Here is a 12,252-nt window from a genome sequence, read left to right on the forward strand (position 1 = left end):
TATAGAATTCAACTTGGAGTCAAGAATTAAAAAAATATTATTTGTAAAAATAGTACAAAGAAAAAGTGAGTGTATCCAGCAATGTTTATAGTTAATACATAACATTGCTAGATCTGTTAGAAAAACAGTTAAAGGACAATACATAAAGTATCATTGCAAGTTGATAATTTTAATATTCAAGGTTGTATTTTTCCTTAATGTCTGCAGCTTATCTTGTTTACCCTAATGAACTCATGTTTTTTTTTTGTATTTTTTTGTAAAAAAATATTACTGCTAGCTTGTTTTTTTAATCTTTTTTTTAATGACTTAAGGGAGGGTGCTGCAAGTCAAGTTTAGGCCTACCTTTAAAGATCAACTCTCTACCTGTTTTTGTAAACATGTTTGTGAATCATATAAATAAATAATGAGAGCTAATAGCTTGAACATTGAGTTCTGTAGTAAGGACATGTCTGAGAAGCCTATTTAGTCTACACACACACACACACATGAAAGACTAATGTTTTCAGGCCAGGCTTCTGAATTCATTTATTTATTTGATATTATATTGCTGGTGTCATTCGAGTTATGTGATATTATGTTGTTGGTGGCATTCAAGTTATGTGATATTATGTTGTTGGTGGCATTCAAGTTATGTGATATTTTTTAACTGATCCAGTGGTACGTACTTCTTGTAGTGTCCTCTACACAGTGGCATAGCTAGGAATTCGCCATCATTTGGGGGCCCTTGCATTTTGCGTAATAGTTAATGTAAAAAAACACTCACTTGGGGGCCCAAGGGGATTTTCACATTCTCTCCCACTGGCTTGGCATGTCCAAATAGGCTGCAGCCTTTGGAAAATGCTCCCTGCTTTTCCTATTCGGCACGCTACTCAATGGTATGCATCCCCATCGTTTGTTATGATGCTGCCAAGGTAAGAGAACTTGTCCAACTCTTCAAGCTTTGACTCGCCAAGTCTGATGGGGGCATCCTTTGCCTTATATCTCACTCGCAAAATTTTAGTCTTATCCAAGTTTATGCCCAGGCCAATTTGGGGTGCCTCTCTGTCTAGGCTCTCTGTCTTTTGCTATATGCATTTGTTTGTAGCCCAGAGTAGTGCAACGTCATCGGCAAAGTCCAAGTCCGTCATTCGTTTTTGTTCACGCCATGGAATACCAAAGGCAGTCTGATTCATTGCTCTCCGAATTATGTAGTCGATGGCTAGGTGGAAGAGGAAGGGAGATAAGATGCACCCTTGTCTCACACCTGTCTTGATGCTAAAAAACTCGGTTTTTCCTTCTTCTGTTTTAATGCAGCAACTGTATTGACTGTATAGGTGTCGTAGAATCTGGACGAATTTTTCCTGGAAGCCATGTTCTCTAATTATTTTCCATATAGATTCTCGGTGGACACTATCAAACGCTTTCTTAAAGTCTACGAAACTTTGTTCTATGATATTTCGTAGAGTAAAGATCTGCTGATGATATGTTAATATACATATATATACATACATATGATGTAACGTAATAGGGACAACAGGAACTTAGAATGCTAAGTTTGTATGACTTTATTTCATAAACTAAGTTACTTTTCATCTTTATTTTATATTAAAATACAATTTCTAACTTCTTTCATTTCAAGAAAATCTTTCCATTACAAATAAGAAATAGTTTCTACATAAATACAAACTTCTTTTTCTCCATCGCTCATTGATTGACCAACCCAGTCTCTTTTTTCCTCTTTCCGGCCCTATTTATATGGGAACTGGATATTTCAAAATATATTCCCATTGCATCGTTAATCATGCCTTTCTATCGACCTGCCCCTTTCTCACACTCACCCACTTTTTTTGTTTTTATTTATGCGTATCTCTCGTGAGAGCCCGACAGAAGCGTAGGCCTACGCCACGATAATCGTATGACTACGTTCATGTGTGTGTGAGGCTTGGCGGGAACGATGCAATACTGCATGCCGGGTAGTTCATTCATGCTCTCTGGAATCGACTTTTATTGCTTGCTTCTACTACACGAGGAATGTATTCGATAACAGCTTGTTTCCAAACAATTGCACGCCGTCTGTGTGTGTGTGTATAATCTACATGCATATTGTGCCTGGCATCGGACATTTGAATTCATTTAGGCGTGAGTGTGTTATTTTTTCTTTTTATCTGGAGCTGTTTCGGAAATTAGAAATGTGTTACAGCAGTGAATAGTGAGTGCTAAAGACATATAGTATTTTCATAAGACTTTAACATACGCATACATATATGTATATACTTTCATATATGAGTCCGAGGATTAATGGGAATACAATATATATTAGCAATGCTATATTTTTAGTGAATAATTAATTTCCTTAGTCAGTATAAAAAAATAATCTTTTATTGCTATTATTATTATTATTGATTCATCAAATATTGCCTTTGCCAATGAACAGTTGTGCAAAGCTTCAACTTGATCCAAGAATGGGTGTGGTGGAAATATCGTATCAAACTTTTGACCAGACTGACAGAGTGAGTTGATTGAAGCTTTGTAACTAATTGTAACCAACGTAGCCGTGGCTTTGTTGATTTGTAAAAGTTCAGTCTAGTATTCGATAGATTACTTTCTTCTGAGCAAACACTACTCATCATCGCATGCCATTCTGTTTGTGACTTAAGAAAGTACAAAGCCAGATGTTATACCTTCCATGTATACATTATATACTTATACATTATATACTTATACAAGTTGCGTTTTCTTTTTTACAGTTATTTTTTATCGGAGTCGTGTTTCTAGCTGAGTGCATGCGTGCCGGGGCGAAATAATACCTCGTGTCAACATCAGCGTCTGGCGCAGTAATACTTTCACTCAACACACTTGAGACATTAAACAAACATCATGTATCTAGAGTGAGGCTCTGGTGGGGACGGGAACAAATAATACGTTTACATAGCACACCTTACAAAACGAGCAACGTTGAAACTATCAAGCGTTCAGATACCTGGACTTTATTCATTGAATTACAGGTAGGCCTACTGGGTATACACTGGATAGACTCACGGATTTGTTCTTTTGCCGCAAGGAAATAATAATATTAAGCTTGTCTTCGAATCCGAAAATTAATGAGGAATGCAGTATTTCCCGTGGCTACGCAGCCCCAGCTGTGAACTACATATTTTGCCATCTCCAGCGCAGGTGGTCGATTTAGATTTTCTTTTTGCCTTCTACGTCTGTCCCCGGCAGCGGCAGTCTTAAATGTGTATCCTGCGGCCTTTGAAAGTGACCTGCAGCTGTCTCGTTCTGAAGCCGCCTGCAGCAAGGTGCTCTTTTCTATGTCACTTAAAGCAAGTTGGCGCCAAAGCTGGTCTGTAAAATGTAATGTATGTATGTTTGTGTTTGCACAGTTTGCGTGCGTGTGTGTGTAACCTTCAAATGCTCAAAATGAAACTCAAATGCCCACACATTTTCTCAAGCTAATGCCCTACTTGGTTTCTGAATTCAATGCCCTACAATCTACATGATTCCTTTTAATAATGCCTTACATTTGTGCTCAGCGTAACGCCAAACACTGCGAGCATGTTAACAACTCGTGTGGGTTTTAAACCCGAGTTCTTTCGATGAGCAGACGAAGGTTCTACCCTCTGATCCCTTTCATTATGGCGTGCATGCCAAGGGAGTGCAATGACTGGAGAGCAGCCACTGGACAAACGTGATCGCTTGTTGCTCCCGTCCATCCATTGTTTAGGAATCAAGGCTTCACAATACGAGTTATTAAATGTACCCATAAGCGTAGCGGCTACATTATGGTCGCTGAGTATCGTTACATGATTTAAATCAATCGATACACTCTTGCGCATGCTTTCTACAAATAACGACAGAGCTGAAGTTTTTAATGAATGAAAGCTCTGGCCTCATCTCGCGCAGAGGAAGAGCTTGTAAATATTTCATCGCCTCCCGCAAACTGCCATGATTCTATGAATGAAAAGGGATGTAACTACTAGAGGAGAGATGTCAATAATGTATGCACATTCATAAGTGCTTTCCCTTGACACAGATTTCATTTGAATTAGAACGTGAGTGAGGCAGAGGTCTGCGCCCCCCTTCCACCACAGAATTTAAAAAATATTATGTAATTCAGAATCAAACGAGAAATGATTTCATAGTTGTTTGTTTTTTTCTTTGCTTTATCCTATTTACTGAAGAGGCGTCACGGGAAGATGCAGCACACGATCTGTTGCTAAGTGTGATTTTCGATGAAATTTAATAACTGCTTGTAGAATTGTTTCCAATCCATTAATATAACTAGTTTTCATAGCGTTCATATTGCCTTGAATGCTGAGTAGTAGGTGGGTGATGCTTTCAAAGATGATCTATTAGTTGGCATAGTTACCAGATGGTAAAACCATTTTATTGCTGTGAAGGGTAATACCTTAGTTCATTGGTAGCCCATGTCATTGTTTCTTATGTGGCTTGCTGTTCTTTCTAAGCATCGTAATTTACTAAATTTTTCCTTTCTTTTATTTCACACTGTTGAATGTTTAAGACCTGGTATTATCTGTGTATAGGCCTATATCCCAAGTCTGACACTTCTATGTAAGTGTTAAAGATGTTCACAGGACTGGCTTTTGTTAAAGTGCATATTTTCGTATGCAGCAGCAGCATTAGCATTCTCCGCTCTGGTTTCTATCTCTCGATCCAACTGTTCTTTCTCTTTGAAAAGATCGAAGCGTTTAAATTCTGCTAATAAGATAACAAAGGTGAGCACATACAGACAAGCAGACACTTGCACCCATACGAGTAATTCCTAGCATTGAGAAATACACATACATACTAGCACAGAAACACACACACACTCATACATACTAGCATATACGTACCGATATTTCTTGTTTAAATAAATCTTAGAGAAAACGACATCTCTAACGCTGCACATTTGACATTTGAAATGGTTGTGGAGTAGCGTAATGTTTCTGTACCCATACATAGGAGTACAGCTATCACGATGGGCTCAGGGGAAATACATTTGTAAAAGGCCATAACCGTGTATTTATAGGTCATTAAATATAGGTTAGTGCATGACGTTTCCCATCTCTATATTTAATACCCCCCCGCCCCCATCGGACCCACATTGTAACTTTTTTTTTTATTCATTCTGAAATTCCTGGAGCTCTTCAATTTCTTCCGGAATTTTTGTTTGTTTGTCTGTTTTTCCCTCTCGCACTTGAAAGTGAATTTTTAGGTCACTATGATTTTCAGTTTCATTTTTCTGGTTTATACAGTATTGACTTGTAAACTCCAAAAGTACATAAATATTAGTACAACTTTGAGTTTTGGTTTAGTTTAATAATGGGAAATGCACTTATTGCATCTAGAATAAAACGTCTGTGAGGAGCTATGAGATCTGTTACTCAATGAAATTACATTGGAGCATGTCCCTTCCCAAACCCTCACCTGGATACGTTTATTTAGATATATATAGATACTGGTATTCTAACATTTGAAATAACTAGTTTGGAAAGTCAAAAAAATTCTCTTCTTGCTTGTTCAAAATCATCTCAGAGAGAATATCTTTTTTGTGGCTTGAAATCTCTATTCAAGATAATCATTGCGCTTACATATAGATCTATTATAGGTAAAAGTGGCGTCTTCTTGTGTGCTCGTGGAGCCAGTGGCGTCTTCTTGTGTGCTCGTGGAGCCAGTGGCGTCTTCTTGTGTGCTCGTGGAGCCAGTGGCGTCTTCTAGTGTGCTCGAGGAGCCAGTCTTTTTCTGTTTGGCCCGTTTTTTTTTTCAGTACTGACGTCATCTCTACCCAGTTGTCTATAGATCGCCTTGTCACCACTTCTATCCACAGAGTGTAGTCTGAAGCTGGATCGTCCTAAAAGTACACACCTTTGTCCAGCTCTATTAATTGAATTACATCCACAAAACGGAATGGGGAGGGGGGGTCAACTATAATCCCTTGTGTCCATTGCAAGTGAACAATGAGAGGAAAGCTTCAGGGATTCGTTTGAACTCCATTCGGCAGACGTGACCAATGATTAACGCAGGCGGCGATGGGTTTGAGGATGTTGAGTTCCAGTAAAATGCATTTCTGCAGATCATAATGTAGGCAATATTTTGGTGCCGGGATTTTGCCCCGTTCTCCGCGGAGGTGCAGGCTTAGATGGGCGTAAGTAGACCCGTGAGAGTAATTATTTCAGTGTTTTCCTTTGTCTGCAAATTCCAAATGCGCTTGAATATTGGCAAATATTTGAATTGATTCTTTCTAGATTCCTTAACTCCTGTTATATTTGGAAACTCTTTGAACCTAATTCTCAAAGATCTCTAAGATGCTGTTTTCCAATGCATTGAAATGTTCAGAACTTCCTTGTTAAGGACTTGTCGATAAAGTTTTAAAATGTAATGTGTGTTAGAACACTAGCTTAAATTAACCAGGCCACGCTTGACTTTCTTAATACAGTTGTGAATTACTTCATACTTGACCATGCCATGACCCGGCGCTACACTGGCACACTACAATGGCGCTCCAGTCACACTAGACTGGAGCTCCAGTCACCCTACACTGGCGCCGCAGTCACACTACACTGGAACTATGCATCGAAGGGGGACTTAATTACAATAATGGTTGAGATTGGGGGGGGGGTACTCATTTCACTTGTAAGCCGTATCACAATCAAAGTGACTCACCTTACACTATGAGGTACTCACTTGCTGACTCAAATATCATTATTGAACAGTTTGGTGTAGTACACACAATGATATTGATTGCGATTTATTTTATGGCAATTCCTCTATCACCGGTGAATCATTCAGTCTGTCTAGAAACTGAACACAGATGATGAAATATTTAGGAAGGACACAATGGATGGTGCGGACTTCGTAATACACAGTCCAGTCCCTGGTTCACAATGTGTGTCAGTGTATGCATGAGGTGTATGTGTAGTGTTATCAAATACAGCGTCTCTCAACCTTTGAGGCGCAACATGTAAACTGGAGGAGGAAGGGGGAGGGGGAGCTTGTAGCCTTTTTTTTTTCAAGGGACATTCTTATGTACGTGCATCGTTGTGATAGATCCATAGTTGAACATTGGTCTAGTAGAAACAAAAACAACGTACTTACGTTCCAAATGTGACTTTTAAAATTATTCACACATGAGAGGCGTCTGAAACAATACCAAACACATGAGAGGCGTCTGAACCAAGACCAAACACACGAGAGGCGTCTGAAACAAGACAAACACATGAGAGGCGTCTGAAACAAGACCAAACACATAAGAGGAGTCTGAAACAAGACCAAACACATGAGAGGCGTCTGAAACAAGACCAAACACATAAGAGGAGTCTGAAACAAGACCAAACACACGAGAGGCGTCTGAAACAATACAAACATATGAGAGGCGTCTGAAACAAGACAAACACATGAGAGGTGTCTGAAACAAGACAAACACACGAGAGGCGTCTGAAACAAGACAAACACAACAGAGGCGTCTGAAACAAGACCAAACACATGAGAGGTGTCTGAAACAAGACAAACACACGAGAGGCGTCTGAAACAAGACCAAACACACGAGAGGTGTCTGAAACAAGACACACACATAAGAGGCGTCTGAAACAAAACAAACACACGAGAGGAGTCTGAAACCAAGACAAACACATGAGATGCGTCTGAAACAAGACCAAACTCATGAGAGGCGTCTGAAACAAGACGAACACATGAGAGGCGTCTGAAACAAGACCAAACACATGAGAGGCGTCTGAAACAAGACCAAACACACGAGAGGTGTCTGAAACAAGACACACACATAAGAGGCGTCTGAAACAAGACCAAACACATAAGAGGAGTCTGAAACAAGACCAAACACATGAGAGGCGTCTGAAACAAGACCAAACACATAAGAGGAGTCTGAAACAAGACCAAACACACGAGAGGCGTCTGAAACAATACAAACACATGAGAGGCGTCTGAAACAAGACACACACATAAGAGGCGTCTGAAACAAAACAAACACACGAGAGGAGTCTGAAACCAAGACAAACACATGAGATGCGTCTGAAACAAGACCAAACTCATGAGAGGCGTCTGAAACAAGACAAACACACGAGAGGCGTCTGAAACAAGACAAACACAACAGAGGCGTCTGAAACAAGACCAAACACATGAGAGGCGTCTGAAACAAGACAAACACACGAGAGGCGTCTGAAACAAGACACACACATGAGAGGCGTCTGAAACAAGACCAAACACATAAGAGGAGTGAAACAAGACCAAACACATAAGAGGCGTCTGAAACAAGACCAAACACATAAGAGGAGTCTGAAACAGGACCAAACACACGAGAGGAGTCTGAAACCAAGACAAACACATGAGAGGCGTCTGAAACAAGACCAAACTCATGAGAGGCGTCTGAAACAAGACGAACACATGAGAGGCGTCTGAAACAAGACCAAACACATGAGAGACGTCTGAAACAAGACCAAACACACGAGAGGCGTCTGAAACAAGACAAACACATGAGAGGCGTCTGAAAAAAGACAAACACATGAGAGGCGTCTGAAACAAGACAAACACATAAGAGGCGTCTGAAACAAGACAAACACATGAGAGGCGTCTGAAACAAGACACACACATAAGAGGCGTCTGAAACAAAACAAACACACGAGAGGAGTCTGAAACCGAGACAAACACATGAGATGCGTCTGAAACAAGACCAAACTCATGAGAGGCGTCTGAAACAAGACGAACACATGAGAGGCGTCTGAAACAAGACCAAACACATGAGAGGCGTCTGAAACAAGACCAAACACACGAGAGGCGTCTGAAACAAGACACACACACATGAGAGGCGTCTGAAACAAGACCAAACACATAAGAGGAGTCTGAAACAAGACCAAACACATAAGAGGCGTCTGAAACAAGACCAAACACATAAGAGGAGTCTGAAACAAGACCAAACACACGAGAGGCGTCTGAAACAAGACCAAACACATGAGAGGCGTCTGAAACAAGACCAAACACACGAGAGGCGTCTGAAACAAGACACACACATGAGAGGCGTCTGAAACAAGACCAAACACATAAGAGGAGTCTGAAACAAGACCAAACACATAAGAGGAGTCTGAAACAAGACCAAACACATAAGAGGCGTCTGAAACAAGACCAAACACATAAGAGGAGTCTGAAACAAGACCAAACACACGAGAGGCGTCTGAAACAATACAAACACATGAGAGGTGTCTGAAACAAGACAAACACACGAGAGGCGTCTGAAACAAGACCAAACACAACAGAGGCGTCTGAAACAAGACCAAACACATGAGAGGTGTCTGAAACAAGACAAACACACGAGAGGCGTCTGAAACAAGACCAAACACACGAGAGGTGTCTGAAACAAGACACACACATAAGAGGCGTCTGAAACAAAACAAACACACGAGAGGAGTCTGAAACCAAGACAAACACATGAGATGCGTCTGAAACAAGACCAAACTCATGAGAGGCGTCTGAAACAAGACGAACACACGAGAGGCGTCTGAAACAAGACAAACACATGAGAGGCGTCTGAAACAAGACAAACACATGAGAGGCGTCTGAAACAAGACAAACACATAAGAGGCGTCTGAAACAAGACAAACACATGAGAGGCGTCTGAAACAAGACAAACACATGAGAGGCGTCTGAAACAAGACCAAACTCATGAGAGGCGTCTGAAACAAGACCAACTCAGGTTTTTGTTTCGCAGAAGAGCACTGTATTATGTCTCATTTCTAGCCGTTTTATTTGACCAAGTTAATAGCAACTCACTCCGTCTATCTATCTGGATAGAATCTTGTAAACGTTATTTTCCGCACAACACATGATTAAAGTAAAAAAACAAACAACAAATTAGTTAATCAATTAATTGTATCTAAATAATTTAGTTTTATACAGAAATGTACTAAGCTTAGGGGACATGAGCATTGAGTAGAGAACAAGGACTTTCAATAAAAATTTAAATATTTTTGAACTTGTAAGAATATAAAACCTTCTATTTCTATAGACTAGAACTAGCTTGAATAACTTGTATAGCTCAGTTTTGATCAAGAGATCCGAACATAGCACATTGAGCATGCTATACGCATGTGTTGAGGGAAAAAAAAAAGAAATTAATAAAATTATTTCCAATCGCACATATTTACTATTATTAGCCTAGATCTATTAAAACATTATTTACATGGTTGATTAAAATAAGTGATACAATTTCAATCAATATGAACTGGTTGTTTTTTTTTTTAAGTACTTTTTTTTTAAATTTTCCTTGTTTTTAAGTCAAAACATTGAATGTCTCCAAAGTGCCGTACCAACGTTCTGTTGACGTCTTTTGTGTGTGTGTGACCAAAATCTGCACTTTTCTAGTCGTGTTGATTCTCAAAACTATGATCTGAATACAATCAGGCACATGTTAGACGTGTCCCTCCTTCTCAACCTGCGCTCTGTTTACTAGAATGAAGTGTGCGCAGTAGACCCAGTCAAAGGCATTTCTGCAGATCCTGAAGGCCTTGATTCTGCCCCGTTCTTCTCTGCTGGCATGGAGGGGGGGGGGCGTAAGTAGCTCTATTCCGCTGGGGACATTTTAAGCAAAACGTCGAAAAAGACAGAATGACGAAATACTTTGCCTCTGTTTGAATAGCTCGTTCTATAAGTTGAACTAATGAAATACTAACAACCATTGCAGTTCAATTTGTCCCCCTTTAATTTTTTGTTAACATTGGACTATGAGAGAATATTATATATAATTTTAAAAAAAAAATTGTCTTTTCATGCAATCCTAGAAATGTCTCATTTCTGGTACTTTAAAGATCCCCTCCCCCCCCCCCACCCAAAAAAAAAACACAAAAAAAAACAGCAAACAAACAAAAAAAAAAACAACAACTGTTAAATGACATGCACAGTAAATTCCACGTGTAAATTGCCACAATTCTAGTAAACAAAAAACAATTCCTAAAATGATGACTGTATTCATCCTACATAATATACGAAACAAATCTATGTTAATAAGAAATCGTACATGTCACAAGTACGAACTGTAACAATTTCCATTTGTCTGCAAGAACATTGTCATTTCTTATTCATTTCGGACTTTTCTTCATGCACAGAACTCGATTGATGGCTTGTTAGTTTTGAAATTTTAATAATATCAAGAAAAGATTTTAAAGAATTGTTTTCTTCCTTAGGTCTGAGCTCCAACGCTATCCGCTAATTCTGACAGAATGTGAAGTTAGCCAATGTAGAATAGATTGAGTCAATTTGTTCTCATTTGATTCTTCAAATTTAACATCAGATATAGCAAACATTGGATATAGCTAACATTGGATGTAGCTTACAAAGGATATAGTTAAGACTGGATATAGTTTACACTGGGTATAGCTAACATGGAAAATAGCTAACACTGGATATAGCTTAAATTGGATATAGCTAACATTGTATATAGCTAACATTGTATATAGCTAAAATTGAAAATAGCTAACATTAAACATAGCTAACATTGGATATAGCTAACTCTGGATACAATATTCTGTCATGGCCCAACAGTTTGGAGAATTATTGACTACACGCAGTTGGGGCAAGACTGGAGGGAGGCGACTCTATGACTAACTGTCTTTAAGTGGAAGAGCTCTGCAACAGATCGATATGGCCACTGTGGTTATTGTTCGTGGTAAGTACAAAGTTTTGATCAGCAATATTTTTTGTTTATCGTTTAATTTCGTCTTTCACTTTAATTATAAGGAAAGAGGGTGAAACACATTACTAAAAGATTCAATGTTACGAAATAAGATTGGACAATTGGATGCATCAACATCGAATAACTGGTCAGGAAGAAAAACAATAAGCAAGGACTAAATTTACGTGGCGGATGTAGTGTGGTGGATGTAGTGAGGTGGATGTAGTGTTTTGAACGCACTTGCTTCATTTAGGAAATACGCTCTGGGGAGGTAGAATTAGTACATTTAAAATAATATTTTTAAAGGAACTTTTAACAGAACACACACATAATGCGGCCAATTACTGCGGGTTGAAAACCAGAACATTGCAGTTCTTATGGAAGTCCTTTTGACTTTTTTTTTTTTTTACTTTTGTTTTGAAAAAAAGGATTAATATTTATCATAAATATATTTTTCAATTACAACTTTATTATCATTTATTCATTACCCGCAAAATGAAAAATCCGAGGCAAAGAATGAAAATGAAGAAATATTTTCTACTCTGCTAAAAGCGTCAGGCATTCTATAAAATAAATTGAATTTCGTATTTTATACA

At 38.9% G+C, this 12,252-nt stretch overlaps 1 protein-coding gene across 2 annotated transcripts in view; it reads left to right on the forward strand.

Moving 5' to 3' along the window:
- Positions 1 to 1,986: 1,986 nt before the first annotated feature.
- Positions 1,987 to 12,252, forward strand: part of LOC106073711 (protein unc-13 homolog B-like) — a 370,504-nt gene continuing 360,238 nt past the window's right edge. Inside the window, exons 1-2 of one of the 2 annotated variants that reach the window (XM_056008493.1) lie at positions 1,987 to 2,118; positions 11,169 to 11,650. In XM_056008493.1, the coding sequence (XP_055864468.1) occupies positions 11,626 to 11,650 (25 nt within the window). In that variant the 5' untranslated portion in view covers positions 1,987 to 2,118; positions 11,169 to 11,625. Of the gene's footprint in view, positions 2,189 to 11,168; positions 11,651 to 12,252 lie in introns of both variants that reach the window. The other variant, XM_056008484.1, reaches the window with a different exon arrangement.

This window comes from Biomphalaria glabrata, chromosome 1 (genome assembly GCF_947242115.1).
Source record: "Biomphalaria glabrata chromosome 1, xgBioGlab47.1, whole genome shotgun sequence".
Classification (NCBI taxonomy): domain Eukaryota; kingdom Metazoa; phylum Mollusca; class Gastropoda; family Planorbidae; genus Biomphalaria; species Biomphalaria glabrata.